This window comes from Pelodiscus sinensis, chromosome 1 (assembly GCF_049634645.1).
Source record: "Pelodiscus sinensis isolate JC-2024 chromosome 1, ASM4963464v1, whole genome shotgun sequence".
Taxonomy (NCBI): Eukaryota; Metazoa; Chordata; order Testudines; family Trionychidae; genus Pelodiscus; species Pelodiscus sinensis.
In genome coordinates, this window is record NC_134711.1 from 285,539,419 (window position 1) to 285,566,800 (window position 27,382).

A 27,382-nucleotide genomic window follows, 5' to 3' on the forward strand; every position below is an offset into this window, starting at 1 on the left:
TACTTAAATCCCCCGCGGATTTCCCTATTCCAAAGTTCGAAATTAGCATGCCTCTTCCGAAGAAGGGGCCAGTCTAGACATAGCCTACATGTGTGTGGGCTCATGGCCACTGCTTGAGTCCAGAGTCGAACAAATGGTGGGCATGTGTGGAACACACTTAAGGACTACCATTCTATGACCACATTTGTATTATAGTTCTCACTTGTACTGTCTTAGTACTGCTCTAGGCTCTGCCTCCTTCTAGCACATTAATGACCGTAACAGGCTGGAATCCTAGCCCAGTATCAGCACGTTGCAGGCATGTTCCAACTATGACCTCTTTTCATTAATCACAACCTCTTTCCTCACTACAATAGTGGCAAGGATGCTGTGTGGCATACCTGTACTTGTGTGCTGGCTGTGTGTTGTTGCTGAATCAGCTTTATACTAGGTAATTCTCCTAGGCCCATATTCATAGGTTTTGTGGGCAAACCACATCACTGGGGTAATGTAAAATGGCCACATCCAACCAGAGGATCTAATTTCATAAGCACTGTATTTATTTGTCTAAGGCAAAATACAAATTTACATGTTAATTCTATGGTTACTTTTAATTCTTCGAAAGAGAATTAAAACATAAAGTTCTTTTTTATCCACATCTCTAAGCCCCATATTAATCCCCCCCGCCCCTCCTGCCACAAATGCCCTCCCTAATGCCATACACATTTTCAACCAATGATCAAGAACACTACGGCATGCTGCACAAGAGAATAATAATTGCAAATAATATCCATTTGATTTATTATCAAAATTCCTTTTTCAATATGAATGTTTTACTAGCTCTAATGAAGACATTTTCCAATGAGTTACAAAGAGTATTATGTTCCTAAATCTTTGGCTATTATTATTAACTGTATAATTATATTGTTATTGCTAATTAGAATCAATCTTATACCAGGCAACTTACAGACTATAAATAGTAGTAGAATTTTCAAATGTGTCTAAGAGTATGTCTACACTGCAATGTAACCTGTGCTTCAGACCATGGTCAAGCTAATCCCCCTTGCCTCTACCCTGCAATTACTCTGTCCCAGAGTTCAGACCCATGGTCCCAGGACTTTGGAGGGCTGGAGGTTATGAGGTCAAGTTAAGCAGGACGTTAGTATCCAAGCCCTATTGCTTTTCATTGTAGTGGCTTTTCTCTGTCCCTCTTGACTCAGTTTCTGGGAGTCATCCAGAAGAATCCCACAGTTCCATGGGAGAATTTCCCTATTAGTCCTCTCTATCCCAACTATCTGTAGTCTACTTTATTGAATACAGAAACCACTGTCCCCCATCCAGGCAAACGGCAGCAGCACAGGTCAGTGTTAGCCTAGTTAGTAAAGTTTTTCCATAGGGCACCACCTTACTAAGACTCAAGCAGTCACATTTCAGGCATGTGGGGGTCTGAGGATTCTGGGGTATCATTACTTTGACTTCGATATGTGTCCTTCAGTGTGAATGTCAGAGCCATGGATCCAACCACAGATCAGAAAATTCGTACATAACACTCAGATCTAGGGTTCACTAATATGGGTCAGCTCACTTCAGAGCCAGTAACCCTAACCTTACATTGCAGTGCAGATATACCCTGAGCAATTTTGCACAAGAGCCATTCTTCCTCTTTTTTTCAGGAAGAATGGCTCTTGTGCAAGAGGGATTTTTTGCACAAAAAGGAGCCATGTAAACAGAGCCTCATTCATTGTGCAAATGAGGCACAGCAATACTCCACGCTTTGCCTCATTTGCATATTTTTTGCGCAGTGTATACATAGCCTAGATGTTATGCTGTATAAAGATGGTCTTTCAAAATAGGGATATGCATGGCTTCTATTTTGCCACAGCAATTCCGGAACCATACTACTGCAATTCTGTTCACTACATCCTGCACACTGCTGAGAGTCACAGTCGTGCATAACAGGAGACAATTAATGGCCCTGCACACTTGTGTGATGAAAGCTGACACAGTGAATTTTCCAATGCCAAAATGATTCCCCTGTGCCTCTGAAAGTTCTGGTATCCCAACAGGCAGTGGTCACTTCTTGGGCCCATAAACAACACTTCACCATCTGCAGCTGCTGTACCCCCAACAACCTTGAACTGGTTCTTGCTATGTCCTACAGCAATCTGTCTTCCAAAAATTGTCATGTCCTCTGCTGATGTGGTTCTGCAACTGTCAAATGATCGTGTGTTCTGTGCTTGCAGTGCTCACAACCATAGTGCAGAGCTCTTCAGGCTCCGTGAACAGCGAGGACAGCTGCATGGGTTTGTGGGATTTTGAAGAGAGGCACTGAAATTATGGCATATAGATGATAATATGTGATGGAGACAATTGCACACTGGGAAGCTGATCCCTTGCTTACAGTCATGACCGTTTCATGACCCATTTCTGCACCACCATGCATTGCCAAACTTCTCAAAAGATAGTGTTCTGAATGGAGGGGGAGGAGGGACAGGTTACACACTGGGACACCTATATATGGTGCATTGCACTGTGCACCGACAGAAGCACTGCTGGTGAGTATGTGCACTGGCAATGCAAGGAGCCAAGCACACAAGTGATACACTAATTATGAGGGATTTATGACAACACAATTTGCACTGAACAAAGTTTGTAATGTAGACATAGACTGAAAGTACAAGGCTCTCAGATTTCTAGTGACAGATGTTCCACAACAGTTGGTGACAAATCGGATTATTTAGATGGATTTAACTAACGTGCTCACAATAGGTGATTTTTTAACAGTTCTGAGGAAGGCATTTTTAAATACTAGACTTGGCTGTTGTATATGTAAGGTTTGAAAACTTGCTGTGAAAGAACGACATGGTAATGGTGGTGCTTACATTCTTTTTCTTCACACATGTTTTTCAGTCACTATCTCCCCTATCTACAGTACTATGGGTATTAATTGAACTCTTCCTCCACACACATGAGCTCAGATAATAACTCCCATCTTTTAGCATGGCTTTTATTGGATGATCCCAGAAAATTTATCGTGCATATAGTTAATTTTTATGTAAACACCAAAGGCACAATAAGACACAAAAGTGCAACATGCATATTGGTCTCAGACTGATAAATTTTCGCATTTGTTTGTTTTATATGGTTAAACAGGATGCATCTTTGTGACTAAAGGATATTATAAGATCAGCTATTTGAGGAATGTGGGATAATTGGATTCCCATTTTCCATGTGGATTGGGTGCAGATGGACTGGATGAATCAAAAAACAATACTGTGGGGCTACATTACATATATTAAAATTCTGCATAAATAAGGTACAACTGTTTTAAAAGTCCCTGGACAAGTATCCTGATTATTGTTTTATGACGGAACCCCATTAAGGTAATATCATTAATTATATTTCCATAAAGGGAAAAATTGCCAGTACTCAATATTTAAGATGCTTTACCTGGCAGAAAATAAATGGACCAACAGTAGTGCAGAGAGTTGTTTTGGTATGAGGGTAGCCACGACAACTATTAATAAATGTCCTGAATTTTGTTCATTTCTGTATCTTATTTTTACCTAACCTGAATCCAAAAATATGCTCTGATTGTTTTCTATTCTGTAGGTATTAAGGATAACTAGACTTCCTTGTCTCTTCAGCACACAGATAAGAGATCATGGCACTCCAGAAAAAGCATGATCTTTCTCTGTTCCATATTAGAGATACTTTTGTCTGGTCAGTTTCCTGAAACATTATGGATCCTACAGTATGCCTCGTCTATTAATGGAAAAACTACTGAAACTTTGCTCACCTTGAGAAATAAGCTCTTAGGAATGGTCCTTGTTCCTCCAAATTGCTATAGCATATGAAATAGGATATGAAGTAGAATGTGACTTTATCGTAACTACTTACCCCTGAACACACAAAACACACCACCACTACTACAATCAGTACAACAACACTGACAAAAAAAAGAGTTACTTACATTGAGTGAGGATCCCTGTTAAGGCATTTTTAAAACTCTCCTTGGCTTGTTCCATTTCTTGCTCATGAGTCGCTTTCTCATTCATAAGTCGGCGAACATGACTATTTGCTGACTGCACCATTGAATAGAATTGATTTGCGGAGCGACGATTCACCTCGCCTCGCTCAATCCATGTAAGCAGCACCGTGATGGCCTCTGAAAATTTGCTGTCATCTAGAACAGTCAAACCACAGATTTTAAATTATGGATAAAAATACCCCATAAAGGATTACAATGTCTGCTCTGTGCCACATTAAAATCCTCATCAGTTGTGCTTACACTGTATGCTTTTGGGTTATACTTTTGAGGTTTATTGTTCCATCACATCTGGGAGCTGATACTTTCATATGAATCTTCATAAATTGTCGTCCAAAGCCTGTTCTTCCAGTTGTTATAATCACTTTCTTGAAAAAAAAAGTGTCCTGAATTTTCACACGCATTAAAGAAATGGGTAGTGAAGGGAGGGGGAAGGTGAGGTGCTAGATGTATTAAACTTTGGGGACCTAAGATCCAGAGAGGTGCAATTGATTTGCCTGCTGTCGTGCAGCAGGTCGGTAGCAGATTTACGAGTAAACCCTATGTTTCAGGTCTTTTAGTTCAGCTCCCGATTCACTGAACCATGCTGTCACCTACAACAGCTGGATTCAACCTCTACCAGCTGGGGATAGACATTTTGCATTTGAGAGATACTCAGAAATCCACAAAATAAAGCATTACAATGTCCTATTTTTGCATTGTGTTGTGTATGTGTTGGGACTTTGCTTCCACTCATGACGATATCATACCCTCATTCTCTTTCACTTGTTTTGTGGCCACTGAGAAGGAAAAAAAATGGGGGTCATCTCTTTTCCTGTCCCACTCTTGTTCCACCTACCAGTTCTTCCTGACACACATACATCAGCAATTAGTTCACTCTCATGATGTAAACCTTGAAAGAAGTTTTTTATATATTTTATATATTCTGAAATAGCTTTGATTCAGCTCAGAAACCACTGGGTTGATGACCTCTGAGCTAGGATGAAAACCAGATCCCACTGAAATCAGTGGGAGTTTTGCCAGTGACTTCAACAAAACTACGATTCCACCTCTACAGCATAGTGCTTATTTTAATTACAATATAGCCAATAGAAAATAGCCTCTAATGGTTTCTATACATGATAGCATGCCTAGTCTTAAAATCTGATTACACAATAAAGGAACTTCATGAAGCCAGGTGATTTTGTGGACAACACTAGCTTGTTAACTTTGGAAATACAGCTGATACTGAACATAAGGAAAATAAAGGTGAACAGAATAGATCCTTCTCTTTTTTCTTTGTAGATATAAGCATATCTTACCCCTCATAATTTAGCATTCAGGAGAGATCCAGTACTAAAGTAGCATAGAGAATAAATTATCATAGCCTTGCAGGAGGAATAACGGTAGTTCGAATTAGGAGCTTTAATTTGAACTACCTAGTCCGTGCTGCGTGTAGCCACGGGCAGGGAGTTCGAACTATGGGGCATTTAAAAATGGCGGCACCCGGGAACATGCAAATAAAGCCCGGGATATTTAAATCCCAGGCTTCATTTGCAAGTTCGAATGCCTACATTAGCCACCCTAGTTCGAACTAGGGTGGCAATATAGACATACCCAAAGATATTAATAAACATACCATCTTTCTGTCAAGCAGTTTCAATCGATTAACTATCCTGCCCCCTCACTCCTATATTTACTGAAAGCCTATTTTAATGTGTCCTGGTTGCAGTAAGCTGAAGGGGCCTGCTAATGGATGGCTCTTCACAAACAGAAAATAAATTTTCAGTATTAAACATGAGAAACTTTACTGGTCACATAATTAAGTGATATATTTTTCTAATGAATTAACAAATGATTCAGGGTCATAAATTCACAGCAGAACTACATTAGTCAATGATAGGGTAGGAATGGTGTTCCTAATCTTTATTTTTCTGGAGGTGGGTGACAGGGGAGGGATCACGTGAGGATTGCCTGTTGTGATCCCTCCCTCTGGGGCATCTGGTATTGGCCACTGTCAACAGACCGGATGCTGGGCTGGACGGACTGTTAGTCTGCCCCAGTATGGCCGTTCTTATGTTCTGTACATGTTCTAAAATTCCTAATTTCATCTTCATTCCTAACTTTTAACTCTATAATTCCACTACCAAGTTACTGTCAAATTGAAACTCTAATTTCATTACCGTAAAATCTCCAGTATAATGCGCACGGATGTATAATGTGCACTTTGAAGTCTTATCACAATGGAAAAATCTAGACTCCTATATATAATGCGCACCTATGAAATGAACCTGTAAATAGCCCCCACACCAGGGAGCTCCCCCTCTCCTCCGCACAGAAACTTTCCTGCTGCAGTGCAGTGCGGGGGCCGCCGCTCCGCCAGGCTCCTGGACAAGGCAAGGAGCCGGCGGCACCGTCAGGCTGCAGCACCCTAGCTTGCTGCGTGCCTGGTGCTCCTTCAGGCTGCACCCAGGGACCCCTGCGGCAGGTGTGAGCTCAGCGTGGCATGGGGGCAGCTGTCCGGGGAAGCGGGGGTCAGGCTACGGGTGCGTTTCCCAGGTGAGCCTGCAGGTGGGAGCGGCGCGTCCCTCCCTCCTGCTCTCCTGCAGCCCGGTGCCGGCTCCGGGAAGCAGGTGAGGCTGGGCTTGGTGCTGGCGGCACCGCAAGCTCCTCACCTTGTCCGGGAGCCTGGCAGGGCGGCGGCCCCCGCACTGCCGCGGGAAAGTTTCTGTGTGGAGGAGAGGGGGAGTTCCCCGGCCCAGGGATACTTACAGGTTCATTGGCTTCTGAATAAACTGCTAAAATAAAACTTTAAAAAATAACTGCTAGGTATAATGTGCATCCCGACTTTGACCCCCCAAAAATCAGGAGAAAAAGTGCGCAGTATACTCAAGATTTTACGGTAATTTTCTTCATCCAGAACACAATGTAACTCTTTCTGAGCCATCCCCAGTTCATTTGGAGAACTATCTTTCAATACCTTATTCAGTAGAAAGTTTTCTCTATCAGAGAAAACAAAAACAAGAGAATCTAATTTAAACAGGGTTTGGATTGCAGTCTTTTTAAAACCATTCATTTAGACAAGTATCACTTGAGATACAGCAATAAAAATACAGTACACTGTTTAAATGCATGCTTCTTTACATAACTGGTCCATCAAAATGTACTATATATTGAAGCATTTTCTTGCACTTACATGCCGTCTCCGAAGTTAAAGTGTGTTTTAGACAAATTATACCTCTGACGACAGTACATCATTTACACAAACCTACACAGTACTTATGCACAGACTGCTGGGCATTCAGTTGTATTGAAGGTAGAGATGTGTATCTTTTAACTCAGGGGTGGGGAACCTCTGGCCATGGGCTGCATGCGCTTCATCAGAATTAGCTGCTGGCGGGCTGCAAAATGGTTTGTTTATTGAGTGTCTGCAGGCACAGAGCCTTGCAGCTCACGGCTGGCCTGATTCAACATTCCCAGCCAATGGGTGCTGTGAGAAGCGGTAGGCTGGCCTGTAGGTTCCCCACCCCAGTTTAGTCTTCTGATGTCAGCTAGCCAGGTGTCAATTGCTAGAAATGTGTAAGTACCTTTTTTTGGAATCAATCATTCAGGTCTTCAAAGAGGAGGTATTTTAAAATTCTTTTTAATGTCTCATGAAAATAGCTGGCACTTACATCCTAGTTTAAAGGCGAGAGGATAGGGAAAATAAAGAACAGAAAATGCTTCCTCCGAGCTGACTAGAACATTTCCACAACCGATATTTCTATGAAAAATGGTAATTTTGATGAACATTTTTACAAATTATTTCTTGGTTTTGATCAGTTCTAAACATTCCCTAAACTTCCCCATCAGCTACAGGCACCCATTGGCAGCAGGTCTCCTGTTCTTTGCGAACAGATTTCTCCCCAGACCTGACAAACTCACTACAATATGTCTCACAGGATATTTGTATATAAAGAGTAACATGTAATCATATATATAATAGCCCAATGTTTGTGACTCTGTAACGCTGAAATACTGGCTATCCCCCCGGGGTATGTTCCTCCTGCAAGGAGGTTTAACAGTAGTTTGAATTAGGGGCTTTAATTCAAACTACTGCCTCCCTGCCCCATGTAGCCGCGGGCAGTTAGTCCAGACTAGTGAAATTTCAAAATGGCGACCAGGCGGGAAGATGCAAATAAAGCTCGGGATATTTAAATCCCGGGCTTCATTTGCAACTTCGAATGCCTACATTAGCCTCCCTAGTTCAAAGTAGGGGGCTAGTGTAGACATACCCTCTGGGTGGCGCTGTTGCCTCCCTGGCTGTTCCCTCTGGGCAGCGCTGTTCCCTGAGTCACATCCTTCACCTCCCGCCGTGGCGCTCGGCTGACTTCTGCGCTGCTCAGCCGGGCCGTCGCGGGGGAGCAAGTGGCGGAAGCAGCCATTTGGGCTCCCTGCTCCCCATGTGGTGGGGGTGCTGCATGGGGAGCGCAGGCCCCAAACGGCCGCTTACGCCGCTTGCTCCCCCGTGGCGGCCTGGTTGAGCGGCGCAGAAGTCAGCTGAGCACCATGGCGGGAGGAGAAGGGAGGCGGGGCCGTGACACACACGGCCAAGGGCAGGGCCTACCTGTATATGTCACCGCCCTGCCCCCCTTCGCCTCCTGCAGTGGCACTCAGATGACTTCTGCGCCACTCAGCTGAGCTGCTGCGTGGGAGCAAAAGGCGCAAGCAACCGTTTGGGCTCCATGCTCCCCCGAGTGAGAAGCAGGAGGGGGAGGAGAGCTGAGAGAGAGAGAGAGGGAGAGGCAGTAAAAGGAGGAGAGAGAGAAAGAGAGAGATACGGAGCGAGAGACCGGAGGCTCAGGAGAGAAGACCTACGTGGAGGAGAGACCTGAAAATCCCGTCTTATGACGGGCTAATTGGCTAGTGCATCTAAGAGAGCTCATAACTGGTCAAGACTCATATTCATTGTGAGCTATAAATATGGACAATAGCTCCAGAATAATGTATTAAAGTATGCCTTATAGACCTGGAATAGAAATTAATCACCAGGCAGTAATGTATATCAATGATGAACTATTCAAGAAAGAGGGAGTTGACACTCCTCCTTAGTCAAATGGTAAGGTTATGCCAGAACTGATTGTCCTTTTTGAAACATTCCAGAACAGTCAGTGGAAAGCCATGAGAGACAAGGACAAACAATCAAAACTACTTAAAGGTGGAAGAGAAACTCTGTAAGAACATAGGGATTTGTCTTGCCTGTGAATAGAAAAAACGGGCTGTTTTCAATAGAACAGAATGTAGGGGAAGATACTTGAACCATTCCCTCAGGAGCCCCCCAGGGGGCTTTCATGAATGTTAGGATTCCGGTTCTTGAAAAACCAGTCACCTTTATTTCATTAACTAGGAAAAACAATGTTTGATAAGTGTATACCCAGGTTCGTATTTTATGATTTTGTTGTGTATTGTAACTACTTGTTTCCTCCACTCTCTCTTGTACCTAGTTAAATCTTTATTATTTTTAAAATAAACCTTCTTTTATTTTATTGTAAATGCTCACAAATGCTGTAGGATTAACAGGAGTAGTGGTTTCAGGTAAAAGTGGGTAAACTGGCGTATGCTGCGCCTTTGGGTGAAGAGGATCTCAAATTTCTGTGTCAGGGGCTCGATATTATAGGGAAATGATTCAAAAGGATTCAGGGACAGGAGTGCACCTATTATTAACCTCCATGGCGAAAGAAGGGCTGGAATAAGCTCAGATGAGTTTCTAAGTGGCGGAAGGGCTGGCAGTGCCCCTCTCTCTGTAGGCATCAGAACACAAGAATGGCCATACTGGGTCAGACCAAAGAATTATCAAGTGATCCATTCCCTGGCAGATGGGTAACAAAGTGACTCATAATCCTGTGTACCTTAAGAATCATTGCTGATGCACAGATTTAAAAAAAAATATCGTGCAGTGGAGTTTCTCCAGTTTACACGGCTGTAGAGAGGAGCAGAACTTGCCCCAGCATAATCTGAAATTTCATGAGCACTCATTTCCACAAAGCTAAGCATATGAATAAAGTGTTGGTAGGATCGGAACCATAATTCTTATAATCAGAGCCATGCAAATCCTCAGATATCGACTTATGTTGATGCAGATATCCACAGCTCATTTTTGCAGATACGGCTCTGAATACAATTTTTGTATCTGCGCAGGGGTCTGCTTATAATCTTACCCATTGTATGGTGACAGGCTGATACTCCGATCGCCTGGGAGACAGACTTTCAGACATGCTGGTATTCCTCTCATTTCCTCGTTTGGGCTATGTCTCCACTGGGAAGTCTTGGTGACAAAAGAGCTATACACATACAAATCACCAAAAGCGAAAACCGGTCAAACCAGCTTTTCTGCCTCCCACTGTGGACATTTTAAGACCACATTGCTAGCACCCTGTCAACAGATAGAGCAAAGCAATGCGGGTAAGCATCCCACAATACAATGTTGTGGGAAGGCAGAGCTGATCCCTGCACTTCTCAGGATTCCTTCCTAGCTCTGTGAGCTCTCCTTGCTGAGGACTGTCAAAGCAGCAAAGCAGTCTCTCCAGCCCTCCCACTATAGCAGTAGTCTCACTGTCCCTGTATTCCTAGTGCAGAGCAGAACAGAAGCATTCCAATGATTTGTTCTTTGTTACCCAAATGGAGAAGCTCACTCAGCTGTCAGAACTTCGAAAGGGGAGGGGCACATGCCTGAAGAGCAACAAAACACTTTTGAGCACTGCAGAGTGCTCAAAACACTGAGCAGAGACATCAGGGCAGGTATTGTGGGATACTGGCGGAAGCCAGGTCTCTCGACAAAACTAACAGCAGAGTTGACACGAGCTCTTTGTCAACAATAAAGGGATGGGAAAAGACAAAAGTCTCTCCCAGAGGTGGAAGTTTTTTGTTGTGAAAACTGAGTGTTTTTCCTAATAAAAGTTGCACCACAGTGTGTACGCCCTCACTATTTTGTTGCCAAATGGTATTTTTTTGCGACAAAATGTGCCAGTGTGGACAAGGCCTTAGAGTGCTGTATTTCTACGGCAAGAGTCAATGCTTTGTTTCTAACAGGCAAAAGGGCTATGCCACCAAGAGCAAAGGGCTATGGCAGCCAGATTGCTCTTTTGAATTTGGGGTGTTCTGAGGCTGCTGAACTCCCCACCAATAACTGAATAACTTAGAAAGCATAGGGATAGGCAGGAGAGATATCCTCCCTGATTATTTGCTTGGTTTAACATCGTTGCATTTTTGCGCTATGTGATCTTGGTCTTTTATTTACCTGAAATTTATATTTCCGAAATGTAATATTTGAGCCCATATATATAAAATGTCAAAACAAATGATTTATGCATGTGAGACAGCTAAGGTAGTGGTTTAATAACCCTATTCATCAACAAACTGAATCCTCATCCTCTACGTACCAAAAATAATTTATTTCCCATCATACACCAAGTTTGGTGCCTGATTGAAGCCCCATTTTTCTCTTGACTTAATCTCTTCTCTTGCAGACTGTGTATGCCACTGATTCAGAAACTCATGTCTTAAGTTTAGTATATATAATAGTGTCATTTGTCCTACAAATCTGTATGATCTTTCTGGAATTAAGAGTATTTTCAACCCAGTGGCAGTGCATAATAAGTTGGCATCAGGGAATCCCAATTCTCAGTGCCAAAGGGTTATTTTAATGAATGATTTATCATCCATCTTAGTTTTTCTTGAATAATCTTTAACTATATTTTATACCCAGGAAACTTTTTGTGGGTGACACAATAAAATATTGTAGCTAAAACTAAAAAATTAAAAATATACTTACTAAAAGATATGCCAAATGTAATCGTTCCAAACTGTCTAATCAATCTCCTCCAAATTCAAATCACAGCGCATCCTTCCATAGGTGGGTGTTCTGTGTTATACACAGAAATTCATTATCTTGTTCAACTGATGCCATTATTTCCAAGAAAATGTAATTATGAGATTATGGCGTTTCCTCCCTATTTCTCAAAGCTGTACTACAAACTTTTAGATCCATGAACTGCAATTTCCTAGTCAGTTATAACTGAGTAATTTTGCAGTGCTGTACATTTAATCAGCTATGTTGTATTAACATTATAAAATTCACATTGATGTAATATGTGAATCAGGACCACACTCAGAATACACTTAATAGTAAATGCATTTATTTTAGGTGTAGTGAGTAGAGCAGGGATGGACAATAACTTTTGCAGGGGGGCCCACTTCATGAAGTTTGGTACATGGTCATAGGCCAGGGCCTCAGGAGGACGGGTGGGGCTGGGAGTTACAGAGAGAAAGAGAGTGAGCGTGAAAAAGAAACACTGTGTGTGAGAGACAGACTGTGACCCAGATTGAGTGTGTATGTGGTACAGAGACTGGGAGAGTGTGTCTGACAGTGACTGTGTGTGTGTCTGGTACAGAGACAGTGTGGTACAGACTGGGTGTGTGTGACAGTGACACAAAGAGTGTGTGTGCGGTCTGCTACTGGGTAAGTTTCTGAGAGAGGACACACTCTGTCTCTAAGACAAGGAAAGCTGTCCTGCTCTGTTGTCTCCCCCTACTCCGCTCTGCAGAGATGGGGCGTGAGGGGAAGTGTGTGAGACAGAGACAAAGAAAGTGAGAGGGAGGGAGCATGAGCTCTGGAATCATATAAACAGTTCACTGCCTCTGAGTCACTTACCATCCATGCTTCAGACTGGAGCAGAACCACTGTGTGTCTCCCTCTTTCCGACTCCTGCTGTGCAGAGATGGGGTAGAGGGGCTGGGGACACCCCGACTTTAGCACTTCCCTCCAACCTCCCTCAATCCCGCTCTGCACAGCTAGCAGAAGAATCCTGGGAGCAGCTTGGCAGAAGGAGAGAGCAAGGTGGGGGGAAGGGGTGGCTGAACACATGTTGTCAGCTGTAAGATGCACACTCTGCTAATCAGCTGAAAAGATTGGAGAAAAATGCTTGGCAGGCCAGATCTGTCCCCCGGGCCTGATTTTGCCCACCTCTGGAGTAGAGTACTCAAGGAATTGAGTTACCCAGAGATTGATAGCAGAATGCACCTTAAATTTAATTATTAAAAGGCAACTCTCTCACAACAACCCCTGCTGGCCACACCTAAATACAACTTTTCTAGCCAGATGTATAGTATCATAAGGGATGCCAATTGCATATGGAATAAGGAAGGGGAAAACACTGACATAAAAATGGGAATGGTGAGTGAACAGATTTGACATAAAAACACTGTAATCTGTCTATTATATGCCTTTGTGTGGAATATAATAATTAAATATGGGATGGAAAAATGCACAATTATTTCAGCAGCAACAATGTTAGGCACTCTGCAGTTTCATGAGGTAACACTCAGTACTGACTTCCTTTCTGATGCATTCAGTTTGGTCTCTACTACATTAAACTTCATTAGGCTCCTCCTTTGTATAGCTCTGCACCACTTCTGCAAGGCTTAAAAGTCTATCTTGAAGTTGGAGTTATAATGAAAACAGAGCAGATTTCTTCTCAGAGAAATGTCCTATTTTGCAAGCAATTAAATATTGTTTATACTTCTAAGTATGTGCAAGGGCTGAGATTGACAAGCTTGATGTTACCCGAATCTTGCAGAAGACGAATCCCCAGTTAGTTTATGCTACCTTAACTGCCATCTATTTATTTAAATTTCCAATCTGTTCTCTCTTCAGGGGATAATACAGTACCTGGCACAGATGCAGCCTCTGAATTTTGCAAATTATATTTTTTTAAATGGAAAAGCAGGTGAATTACTTTGCTGGGCTCAGAACAAGACACCACATTTTAAAGGGAGACAAATAATAAATAGTGTTCATGCCTTTCAGATGTTTATGTTCTTTTCTTTACAATGCTTTAAAGGAGATTTGGTGAGATGCCTTCATTAGATGATAGGACTGTTTGACTACCTGCAGCAAATAAGACACTCACATTATTTTAAAATGGCCTATTTGCAATAAGTGATTTGTGAAAATGATACTGTTAAATACAGATGAGCATGCATTAGGAAACACATGGTGTTCAAAGCTCTACTGTAATATTCATGGAGACTAAAATGATTTTTTCCAATTCACATGTCAGAGCAGCATACACATAAAGAAAGAAAGTCAACATACTGAGCTGTTCATTAACTGGGACTTTATTGTTGTGAGCACAAAATTGCATGTAGAGTCATATGCATGCAGGAAAATTTCCAAATATCTTGGAAATATATATGTTTTTATGTAGCAACAAGACATTTGATTGGGGAGATTGATTAGTAATAATATTTATTTCTAGTAGTACCTATGAAGTGCTAATATTTCAAAATCTAAAAGATATAGATCGGGAGAAAGAAGTAAAATAAACAAGCAGGCATGGTAGCCACATTTTTTTTAATATGGAGATATACCTATCTCATAGAACTGGAAGGGACCTTGAGAGATCATTGAGTGCAGTCCCTGGCCTCACGGCAGGACCAAGTACTATCCCTGACAGATTTGTCCTAGATCCCTAAACAGTGCCCTCAAACACTGAGCTCACAACTCTGGGTTTAACAGGCCAATGCTCAAACAACTGAGCTATCCCTCCTCCTGAGTTTATTTTCATAACACACTGAAGACATAATTTTCTGTTGTTCTTACTAAAACATGTAGAATATCCCCAAATCCTCCTCAGGATGGATTTTGTTCTACAGTCACATTCCAATGAGAAAAGGCATGTTTTCTTTAACTATCTGCCAACTTGTTACCAAATTTCAGCAAAGATGTGGCCTGCTATCTAGTGAAGTAAGTGTGTCTCAGAAAGGGCTATCTAGGGTATGTAAGTGTGTCTCAGAAAGGGGGTTGAAAATGTCAGTAAATGATTTCATCATATCTCAGACACATGGATGAGCGTACATTCCCTGTCTTTTTGTCTATCAGTGTCAGCACTTTGATGCTCAATTCATTCCAGTAATCTTGCCATTGCTTTCACTCTTGTTCAAATCACAAATCTTGTCACATAAGGTGCATCTACACTGCACCATAACTCAAAATAAGATACACAATTTGAGCTACGCAACATGTGTATCTTATTTCAATGCTACTTCAAAATAGCTTATTTCGTCATTTGGCGCTGTCTACACAGTGCCAAATTTCAAAATAAAGTGATATTCTGAAACGTCCCTTAATCCTCATAGAATGAGGTTTACATGACGTTGGAATAGTGAGCCCGAAATTAAGGGCTTGCTCTGAAGATGCAGGATCCCTAAACAGTGCCCTCAAAGATTTCCAGTATCCCGAAATAGTGTTGCAGTGTAGACATACCCATATTGGTCTTGGAAACGAGCAACGTACACCAGACAGGATTCTGACTAACAGTTTGAAGTTGGGTTCCTTAAGCAATTTCTTCACTATGAGAAAGACCAATGCTAGTAAAAACCCACTAATTCAAACTCAGAGGGTGCTCATGTCGGCTCTGGTACTTCTGCTCCTACAAAGAATAAGGGAAGCAGACAGGAGCACTTGCTCCTGTCGAACTCCTGAAATAGGGAAGGCGGGGAAACTCAAATTAAGATACATCAATGACAGCTACATAGTTAGCATAACTGGAGTTGCATATATTAATTCGACCTTCTCCTTTAGTGTACTCTTGATCTTTGTGAGAGATATTACCAACACAATAAATACTTTAGGTTATTATTGTAGTATACATGGGCTCTATCCATGTTGACTCAGACTGTGATCAATGGTCTAAAGGAAAAACAAGGATGCAAATGAACTTGTCACCAGAACAAGAAGTATCTCTGTATATTAGCACTAACAAGGTAGAGCATTGCAGGAAAAGCATAAGCAACCAATCTTAGTATTCCAGAAGCAGAAAGTTTGAGTTCTGAGCTCAGAATCTACAGTACAACCTTAAGATATTGGAAATGTGTCAAATGCTAGATGTCACCACTTAGATGGCATGGTGAAAGATGACCAGACAGATAGATATGCTGAGAGCAACATTAGCGTTTAGAGAGAGGAAACTCTGAAACCCCTTCTGATCAAAGCAAGTTAATATAACACATGTTGTGGAAATAAAAATGCCTAGCCTTCATCTGCTAGCAGGAGTTTTGTAGAGAGAACAAAGTAGGGAGTGGAATTTCCAGGATTCGGGGATCTCTAAAAGTGTGTCACTGAACAACATTGTCTGTTCTAGCATGCAAAGAGAGATAGTCATTGGCTGAACTGTATCATAGGGTATGTCTACACTACAACCCTGGTTTGAACTAGGGTGGTAATGTAGGCAACCGGAGTTGCAAATGAAGCCCGGGATTTGAATTTCCCGGGCTTCATTTGCATAAAAGCCGGGCGCCGCCATTTTTAAATGTCTGCTAGTGCGGACTCCGTGCCACGCGGCTACACATGGCACGGACTAGGTAGTTCGGACTAGGCTTCCTAGTCCGAACTACCGTTACTCCTCGTTTCACGGTAACAGTAGTTCGGACTAGGAAGCCTAGTCCGAACTACCTAGTCCGTGCCGCGTGTAGCTGCGCGGCACGGAGTCCGCACTAGCGGACAATTAAAAATGGCGGCGCCCGGCTTTATGCAAATGAAGCCCGGGAAATTCAAATCCCGGGCTTCATTTGCAACTCCGGTTGCCTACATTACCACCCTAGTTCGAACTAGGATAGTAGTGCAGACATACCCATAGTGAGCTCTTTATTGAATCTCTCCCTCAGTAGATATATGAGTTTCTGAATAATTTAAACTTTATTTTAAAAAACATATTTTTTAGACATTATGTTTATTCCAAAGGGATCAATATTAATTGATACAGGACATTTCTAGAAAATGTCAAACATTGTCCCCTCTCACTTCTCTGCTTTTGCTGAGCCATCTAGATGCTGCCCCTTTTCATCAAAATAGGTTAACTCTACAACCTAAAGATGTCACTTTTAGTATTGAGATTGCTAACTATTTCATCCGCTTATCAATTTAGTAGAATCCCCCTGGCACTGTAGTGACATGACAGGAGCTTGGCATTAAAAACTGTGAGTATAGCTTGAGCTCAGTAGTGCCACTTTAGCCTCTCAAAATATGACACAAAGTGGGATATGTCCATCATACTGCCCATGGAAGAGTAAGCACAGAAAACCAAAGAGTAGATTCAGCAGCCCTGACTCAAGCCACGTGTAAAGTCCAAAAGCCTGAATTTGATTTGTATTAGCACTTCTGACCATTGCTGTGTCATTGTAAGGGTGTGTCTGCATCACACCAGTAGCTCGAAATAAGCTACGCCAGCGGTTCTTAAAAATTTATGCGGAGCCCCAGAGGTCCACTGATTGTGGGTGTTGTACTTATGTGGAGCCCCAGCAGTAAACTGATTGTGTGTGTTGTACCTATCGATGTTTCCAGTTTGTCAGCCTCGCGGAGCCCCTGAAGATGTCTCGCGGAACCCTGAGGCTACGCGGAGCACAGTTTGAGAAACACTGAGCTATGCAATTTATTGAAGCTACACAGCATTTATTTCTAAATAAATCACTATTCCAAGATGTCCCTTATTCCTTGTGGAATGAGGTTTACAGGGATGTGGGAATAGCGAGCCCGTTATATTTAGAAATAACAGACATGCTCAAAAGACACGGAATAGCTATTTTGGGATACTGTACTTCCGGTATCCCAAAATAGCACTGCAATGTAGATGTAGCCTAAAGGGACTTTGAAGTGGGAGTAAATTACACTAGGTTTATGGTCCCTTTGCATTGTTGGAGTCAGGAAAAAAGGGGGGGGATAGTGTAGAGAACAAGCTGACCCTATATATTTGCATATGAAACATTTTACTTGTTTCAGACGCTATAAGAATAGATAAAGCAAAGGACAAACACTCAGTAGTGACAGGACTAGACTACAAATCTGGATATTGTCTTCAAAAGAGTGCATAATGGAAATGGCAAAGTGTTTGCAGCTGTTTTGTGCTTCTTATAGCAAAGCAGAAAGGCTCTGATTTTCAGCAAAGACCCAAGCAAACAAAAAGGAGTTGGTTAAAACAGTAATCTTTGAAATCTCATCATAGTACTAACTAACCAGATAGGGGAAGCATCTTGAATTGAAGGCAGTTTTAATCTTGAAATGGTGAAACAGTGCTGGTGAAACTAGTGGTTATATCTGAAAACAGCTCAAAGAGAACCTCTTAGTCATACTCTGAAGAGCACCTTGAGCATTTTGGGAAGACCTTTTTACCTATTGGTTTCTTTAACAGCAATTCTGGCTTCTGTTTGAAAATGTAGCAAGCAAATATTTTGATTACCTTGCATGTCTGCCAAGCAGCAGTGCATCAGGAAGTTGTTTATAGGGAAAAATTGAATTTTCAGTTACATGAGGTTTTATGCTTTCTCTCAGAAGCATCTGTCATTGGCCACTGTCAGAAACAGGATAGAAGATGAGACGGACCATTGGTCTGTTCCATATGGCAATTCTGATGTTTTAAACATATTGCACAGCAGGGGAAGAGATAACTTTTCCCATTGCAGGCTAGATCTTTAACATGAGCAGCAGCAATTTGTGTTTATGAGAATACACTGGCCGTTGCAAGATTATCATCTCTAATCTCATGGTAAGAAAGAAAGAAAGAAAGAAAGAAAGAAAGAAAGAAAGAAAGAAAGAAAGAAAGAAAGAAAGAAAGAAAGAAAGAAAGAAAGAAAGAAAGAAAGAAAGAAAGAAAGAAAGAAAGAAATATAACTTTTTTCTAACCATTAGATCTCTTAAAAAGAATTTTGCTCATATTCCTTAGGTTGGCAAGAGAGATGAATAACCATGTGATAAGGATCCAGAAGCTTGAGGAAATGGACCATTAAAAAACTTGAGTCCCTTAGATCTCGGAGACTTTTGTTTGTGGTTGGCAGAAGTCAAGGAATGATAATATCAAGTTTTAAGTTTAGTAAGCATGGGTTGCAATGTTCAATTGTGATCCACTGGTTTTACCTGCTGTTTTCTCTCAGAAATGTGGGCTTTAGATAATTGGAATCATGCTTGTTGGTCCATACTGCAAGACCATATATACTGTCTATATGGCTAATAAAGTTCCAGACAACCATAACTGAATACAGGATGACATAACCAAGCCTGATATTTGCATCTGGCCTTAAATGCCATTCCAAAACTAGTACCAGTTGACAGTCTCTCTTGCATGTGAGTTCCAGAAGGGACTCATGCTAACGTACAGAAAAGCCCATTGTACCATGAACTGTGATCTGTGGCAGTGAAAGAGTCACTGATGCTGACTGATGTCCGTGCTGATAGTGCTTTTTGGTTGGTAAAGATCTTATAGGGGAATTCTCTTTGTTTTCCTTTACTCAGACATTTTCAGTCCATTGATGGGTGAAGGCCTACCCCATTAAAATCCATTTTATCAGGGGAGTATTTGATTTGATTTCTGACAAATTTTGCATCTGGCAAACTTCTGGACCACATGTTCAAACAGAGTTTTGAGAGAGAGAGAGAGAGAGAGAGAGTGTGTGTGTGTGTGTGTGTGTGTGAGATTCGTACCCTGGCCATGGAGTACTGACCGTGTGTGTGTGTGTGTGTGTGTGTGTGTGTGTGTGTGTGTGTGATTCGTACCCTGGCCATGGAGTACTGACCATTGCCACATCTGATCTCTTTTAACTGTCCAACTTCAGAGGCTAATGGAACTAATGAACTTCAAGATGGCACAAAGGCAGAATACTAATTAGCCAACAGCCCACTCTATCAGTTGCCGGATAGGATTTTACAGTGAACATTTGTCTTCAGCCAGTCACACAGTAACTTTTTTACTTCTTCCTCATAGGTATACCAGAAAAACTGCAACAAATGAAATGTGTGGAAGATGTTTGGAATACTGGAAGCAGAGCTTTTATGACAAGGTACAATGATTTTTTGATGCAATTGTGCATAAGATTAGGAAAGATTTTGTAACCCCTATCATAGAATCTATAAATACCTAAATAGCAAAACTATTCTGGTCTGAGGGTGGCCTGGTGAATCTGGGTACTTTGATGATAAAATAATGCTTGGTTCCAGACTCAACTGCCTGCCTCTGTGGCTGCAGAGCAGTATCTTTGGAAGGGAGGGCAGATGCTAAGCTTCTTTGCTGGAATGTTAGCCAGTGTTCTTCAGTGAGGTTCCCTTGAGTGATGAAGGTTAGTGTAGAAGCACTGGGTTCATTATTCATGGGGAGAGTGACTTACTTTGAGAGGGCATGGTAACAGCTGTCCTGACAGAAACAATTGTGAGATCTCTGCTTAACAGTCCATCTTTCCAGGAGGACAGTCTTCCTAACAACAGACTAATTCTGAACTTCCCTTTTTTGGGAAAAATTGTTGAGACTTTGGTGGCAAAGCAAATCTGGTAACATCTCAAACCTACAATTTCTTTGGCTCCAGTAAACCTTGATCCCAGTCTGTATAACTTACAGAAACTACAGTAGTTGCATTGGTCTAGCTCAGCTTTTAGAGCTAGATGAAGATAAACATCCATGTTGATTTTTAAAATATCTGCCAGATGTCTTCAATACCATCCATAGATTGTGAGGCTGTAGTGATGCATCTATGGTCTCTAGAAGGGGTAGATGATGTTTCTCTTGTGTTGAGTCATTCCTCTGTTTTTAAGAAGTCACAGGGAAGTATTTGTCAACATATTATTTGTCCCAGTTACTCACTCTAATGGACTACTTAAGCTTTCTGTTCCTCTGCCCTTTTGGGTACTGGATAAGTGAGTGAGCATGGACGTCAGCATCTTCAGTATAATGATAAAACCAAACACACTTTACCCACAAATCAAACCTGGTTGGTGCAGTTCAGTACTTCTTCAGCACAGAAGAGCACCAGCATAGACATGGAAGGAGGAAAGATTTGTGAGCTCATCTCCACCCACCCACACTTATGCAGGACAGACATCATCTAGCCCACAGGTTATTGAGCTTAACAATGCTGTTGGAGCCTTATTCTTTACATTGCCTGACTTTGTTTTGCATGTGTGATTTTTTACCACTGTGATTTCCTAGTTATCCGCATTTCATTCTAGACATGAATTAGATTTGCATGTGACACAGGTCTGGGTGGCTAGCACTGTGCTCATAGGGACAGTAGGGTGCACCTCTGCTACATGCCCCAATGATGCAGGACCACACTGTGCAATACACTTCTCCTGCTTTCCAAAGGCATGTTTTGTCCTTAGCAAAGTACGCCAGTGTGTTGTCAGCAAGATATTCCAAGTCTAATCTGTACAGTTGCAATTCCAAAACAATGGCGAGAATCATATTTTCTTGTGAGTTGGCACACAGCAGAGGTAACATTTTTGGCCTTGCTCTGGGGAAAGTATGCCAAGCCCAGCTGCTAGAAGCCTAATGAAAAAGAAACTGAGAGGGGAGAGGAGCCATTTGCTTTTATATTTTTATATCTTGTTGATGATTCACATGTTAATTAATTATCGTGGGTCCAAGTCTTCAAGTCTTACCATGACTAGTACTTACTCAGCACAATCAAGTGTGTGTGTGTGTGACTGAAAGCAGCCTGTAGCTCTCAAACACCCCTGCTGCTACTACGGCAACAGCAGTAGCCAGAGAAGTAGGCACGGCTCTGAGGGCGGGAGGTGGGTCCTATGCTGCAGTCTGGGCAGTGCTGAGGGCTGGCTGTCCCAGCCCTGCCCCTTCTGCCTGAGGCTCCGCCCTTTCCTGGAGTGCAGAGCCCTACCCCTACCTTGCCAGGGGCCCACAGATGCTGTCTCCTCTTCCCCCCATGCACACACACAAACAAAAACCCTATAAAGATAAGAACTAGACTGAACACACTAGTCTTCTCCTGGGGAGAGGACACAAGAAAGAACTACACGTGACAGATATCAGCCACAGCACTTAACTAACTACTGAAATGCTCCAGTGATGACAGCAGTCTAAGAACTTACACAGATCAGTATACTCATACGAGTAGTTCAGTAGTTGAGTCCAGTATAAGCACAGTGCAACTCAACATGAATAAGGCCTGCAGAACCGGTCCGTACATACGAATAGTGTATATAAGAGTTGTGACATTATGAAAGCCTTCTCCAGGATGGATAATTATGTCACATCAAAGACTCCCCTTGTCCAAGATGCATCTTATATGTTTAGGTTGTTTTTCCTACTCATGTACTATATACCTTGATGTATCCAAGCAGAAAAAAAACATTAAAAAGTCTTCTGAACATTTAAATTACATTGTTAAAATAAAAATGCCAGAGAGACACGCATTGAAAGGGATGTGCATATTATAATGGTGGCAACACCGGCAGCAAAGGGATGAAGGAAGAAGTCAAATAAAAGAGCAGATTAGAGAGAAATCAGTAGCACTATTATGATGGGATTGGCTTTATCAGTGTTCTTACATCTGGGTGGCTTCTGCTTTTAGACTATAATACAGTGGGGGAAAAAAAAGTCCATTACCTTTCAATTTTTCAGCCAGCAAAGTAGCTTCGTGTTCAGAATAATGCATTATTGCCGGAGGAGAGGGAGGTCGAAGCCTGTCTTCTTCCATTTTGCGCCTATGACGCTCTTCTCTGGCCAGCATTCTTTGTTTGCATTCCCATTCATAAAAGTCATCTCTTGCCTGAGCAAAATCAACATGAAGGCGACCTGAATCCTTTTTGTCTGTGCTAGATCCTAATCTCATGCGGTAACCTGAAAGCAACAAGCAGAACTGATGCAGTTTTTATTTGATTATATTTTTAGGTAGTGAGGGAAAAATTTCAAAAGTTCATTTGCTTTTACCTACCCACCTTCAACTCCTCTCTCATATCTCATATCAAACTTTTCATGGTCATTTACACATACATCCACTTATGCATCCAGCCTTACACACTTCTAAAGCATGGATCATCACAGTTGGGGTGCGACTACACAGCAGGACTTAATTCGAAATAAGATATGCAAATTGAGTTATGTCAATTGTGTAGCTTTTTTCAAAATAGCTTATTTTGAAATTGGGAGCATCTACACAGCACTATTTCGAAATAGAGTACTCTTCCTCCGACTTCCCTTACTCCTTGTACAATGAGGTCCTCCAACTTGACAGTATTTCGACATTATTTCAAAATAATTGCCTGTGGTGTAGACACAGACTAAGTTATTTCGAAATAATGTTGCTGTGCAGACGTATCCTATATGAGCTTCAGGGATAGGCTAACATGCAAAAATTGGATCTGGGTTTAGAACATCCCCAAATTTTGGATGTTCTCCAGTTTGAGGTTCCAAAGCTTTTTAAGCATAAAAATAATTTGCAAAATTGTGCAGCTGGACCAGGTTTGGATTGTGAACCTCACCTAATCCTGGGAGTGTTTGGATCATGCTTAGTTCTGCTCCAGAAGACTGGGAGAAGAGATTGAAATCCTTGAAAATTCCAGTCAGACATAAATAAATAGATTCTGTTATAGAAATTGCTAGCACCAGGGGTAATGCATCACACTCTGCATTGAAGCTGGATCTCAGGTTTTGACCTTTCATAGTCACAAACATAATATGTGAACAGCATGGGAGCAGATATAAAGAGATGATCAAATTCAGTCTAAGAAGAAATGCTTTTATACTCAATATTTTGTCTGAAAATGGTTGTAATAGAGTACTCTGGTTTATCAGAAGAAGCAATCTCATTGTAGACAATATATTAAAGGTGCTTGTTATGTCCCATCAGTAATGTCTTATATATTCATAGCTAGGTCAATACTGCGCCTGCTAAAACTAACAGTAATATAGTGGCCATACAATAGGGCCCTGATTTTCATTGGAATCTCTGAGTGCTGAACTAAGGCAATTCACCAAGACAATACTGCCAAACAGCACATGCTGAGCTGTTAGCATAAGTCATATTTTGCTAAGACTCCTTGGGATACTGTACAGATGTCCATTGGTGACAATGGGCAAAGAGTTCACTGTTCTTTAAAAAGCAGCTCCTTTCTCAGATCTGACAAACTCTCAACTCCAAACAATGTTCCCTCCAATCTTTTCCATCTGTGTGCAGAAAAATTTGTTCTATGTGAACCAAGGCATGTGATAAAGTGCACCAGCAATAGAAACAAAAAACCCCAGCTCTGCAGAGGGATGCAGATTAGGCAGATTGATATTGCAAATGAAGCAGGGATTTAAATATCCTGAGCTTAATTTGCATAAAAATGGCCATCATTTTTCCCAGCTCAGCACTTTGTCAGCAAAAAGCGGCAGTCTAGAGGCAGGAGGCATAAGCGATCTGTCAAAAAAGGCTTTCTTTCTCGACAGATCCCCCTCTAGACGGCGGCTTTTTTCTGACAAAGTGCTGAGTCGGCAAAAACAGTGGCCATTTTTATGCAAATTAAGCACAGGATATTTAAATCCCCGCTTTATTTGCAATGTTGACCTGCCTAATCTGCATCCCTTTGCCGACAGAGGGATGCAGTCTAGACATAATATAAGTGCCCAGCTTACAGGCAGCACTGCCCCTAACACATCATCATCATGGTATCTGTCTATGAAAGATAGCATAGGAGGTCTCTTCTGAAAGCTTATAACTTACTGATACTTATGATCATTGTGAGGGATGTGTGCCTGGGTAATATTTATGGAATAATTGGACTTTACTGAAAATTTTGCCCTTGGGGTTTTGGAGTGAAAGTGAGTCACTGGGTGATCTTATGTCTTGGTGATGGCCAATTCTATGTGGTGGGGGAGTTGTCACCTCTCCCTGGCTGCTCAATTATGCAATGTCTACCCTTGCCTCATCTTAGACGAGCCAATGGAAAACTATCAAAGACAACTTGAAGGGAAAAAGGAACATTGCAACAGACAGGAGACCACCCTATCTTTGAATAAAGACAAAAGACTGATATGGTTTATTTCATCCCAACATGGGAGCTGTAAGGAGGCATCTTGTCGCGCAGGGCTGCTTCATGAAAGATTGCACTGTGGTTCCTGTGAAGTCAATCAGCTTTGCAAAAGACTGTACTTTGGATAAAAAAACCTACTCCCCAAAGTATTAGATTAGGAAAGTAACTACTACTAAGGATAGCCCCTAGTTCACCTTTGTTATTTTGTCTTGTATTATTTCCATCACTCGCTCTTGTTTCTTGTGGAATCTTAATTTTTTTCTTAAATAAGCCTTCTTTTGTTTTACTTTAAGTGTGCACTAGTGCTGTGCATTCTACAGGAGAGGTGATTTATGGTAAACTGGACCACACTGTTTCTATGGGGTAGAGGCTCTGGGATTTCTGTGAGCCGCCTGTGACATGGGCTGGATATCACAAGGGGACATGGGGACTATGTTGCATTTCTTGTCAGGTCTGCTATAGACCAGAGGGGAACGTTTGGGAAGCATTGCTATGGAGGTGGTGTTCTGGAGCAAACATCCCAGCAAACGCTGGGGCCTGGTTAGCCTGGCCCTAAAGTAAGTCACTCTATTCATCTGTAGAGATGCATTTGTGAAGACCCAATGACAGACACTCGCATGTAGAGTCCATGGAAAGGCAGACGCTGTTTTTCTTCCCATAAACTTGAACAGCAGCCACTGCCTGCCTGTACCTGGAGCAGGTCTGATCCTTTCTCTCGTGGATACCACAGGGCTCCAATGGAGTCTTGGGGCTTTGTAATGGGAAGGGCAAACCTGGGCTTTGAAAGGGGAGGGGTGAATGCTGTGACACACTCTGTGCACCTCTAATGTTGTTAGGGGAGATATTGTATGGATAAAAGGGCTTAGTTAAAACACAGGTTGATTGCACATGTGCAGAAAAGAGGATAATGACTTCAGATGCCTTGAAGACAAAGAAGGTATTATTGGCTTTGCAGTTTTACCTCTAACACCAGATAAGCTCAAGAGTCTAGCTTGGCAAAGGGGAGAGGGGCTGAAGCTTGCAACCACAGGAAAAGTGAAACAAAGAGCAGCTCGCAAGGACAGGGAAGCAGGGGCGGATATAGGGCAGGGAGAACGGGGAGGCCGCCCCAGGCCCCGCGCTTCAGAAAGCCCCGCGCATGCGCCGTGGCAAAGGGGGGGCCCCGCGGAATTATGCTGCCCGGGGCCCCGCAAAACGGTCATCTGCCCCTGCAGGAAAGAGAGAGGCTACTGGAGAACATGCTGACATGCATAGATCCCAAAGGCTAGGACTCTGGGGTAAGATAGGTTTTCCTAAGCTTTTAGGAATGCTAAGTGTGTTCAAAATGTTATTGTTTTACACTCTTCACCTATTCTTTGCCATTTCCCCACAGATAAAGCAATAGTTTAAGAAAACCATTTGGCATCACTCTATTCACAACTGGACACAAGATTTTGAAAGGAAGAGCCACTCAGACCTGTGGGGAGTAAGGACACCCACGGTGCTGTAGCCCAGGCCTTGGTCCGAGAGTGGAAGAAAGGTGTGATTTTACCTCAGAGAGGTAGAAGTATAAGGCCTCCTACCAGCCAGGGGAGCACTCAGAGAGGCAAGAGAGGACATCTGTGGTACAAATAGCTCTGAACTCATGATACATACCACACAAATCACTTGATTCACAACATGTATTTCTTAACTGATTTTGTAAACGCAAAGAACCTTATCAGTCGTGTTTGAGGGACACTGTCAAAATGCCCAGAGTAAGGAGCCTAAAATTAGATCTCCCAGCTGCACTGTGTTTTTCACACTGTATGACCTTGTAGATGCTCTCCTGCTGCCCTGCTTGTCTCTTCTGTTGTTACGAGCAGCGTATTGAAATGTGTAAGAGTCTTGCTCTTTGAGCCTTTCAGTGAGTAAGATTCTTACATATGTCCAAACTCTGCCCACTCACAACAACAAAGGAGCAAAGTGGCAGAGCTGGTATGAAGGCTGTTGCACCTTTATCCAACAAAAACCCAAAGTGTGCAATAGAGAATCTGAATTTTATCAGAACAACCCTTTCTTTTTGGAGCAGATAGAAAGAAAGGTACAGAGAAGAAGGCACCATTAGAGCATAGCACAAGGAGCCAAGAATGTCTGTGTTTCGATACTAGAGTTGGTGTCCTTGGCAAAAGAATTTTCAAAAGACCTCTTTAGAGCAGCCTGTTTTGAGTGCTCTAGAACCGGAAACTTTCAAAGTAACATCAGGCTATTCATGAATGACTAAAAATCAGGTTTCAGTTAGTCTCTAAGGGCATGTCTACCCTAGGAAACTATTTCAAAAGAACTACAATTAATTTAATAACTTCTGAAATAACAAAATCAAAATAGCATGTCCTCACTGTGGGGAATCCTCAAAATTCGTCTGAGGCATGGTTCCATTAATAAGGAAACACTACCACGACTTAGAGCCCTATGAAGCACTTGAGAATAATTAGTGTGAATTACTCTTGGGAGTACCGTAAAATCGCGAGTATAATGCACACGTATGTATAATGCGCACCCTGACTTTAGAATCTTAGCATAATGAAAAA

General features: G+C 42.1%; 1 protein-coding gene across 21 annotated transcripts in view; it reads right to left on the reverse strand.

Moving 5' to 3' along the window:
• ENOX1 (ecto-NOX disulfide-thiol exchanger 1) overlaps nt 1-27,382 on the reverse strand; it is a 562,199-nt gene that overhangs the window by 114,789 nt on the left and 420,028 nt on the right. For 20 of the 21 annotated variants that reach the window (XM_075918965.1, XM_075918981.1, XM_075918972.1 and 17 more), the window contains 2 exons: nt 22,426-22,659; nt 3,953-4,165 (listed from right to left, as the gene is read on the reverse strand). In XM_075918965.1, the coding sequence (XP_075775080.1) occupies nt 3,953-4,165; nt 22,426-22,659 (447 nt within the window). The remainder of the gene's footprint in view (nt 1-3,952; nt 4,166-22,425; nt 22,660-27,382) is intronic. The other variant, XM_014574205.3, reaches the window with a different exon arrangement.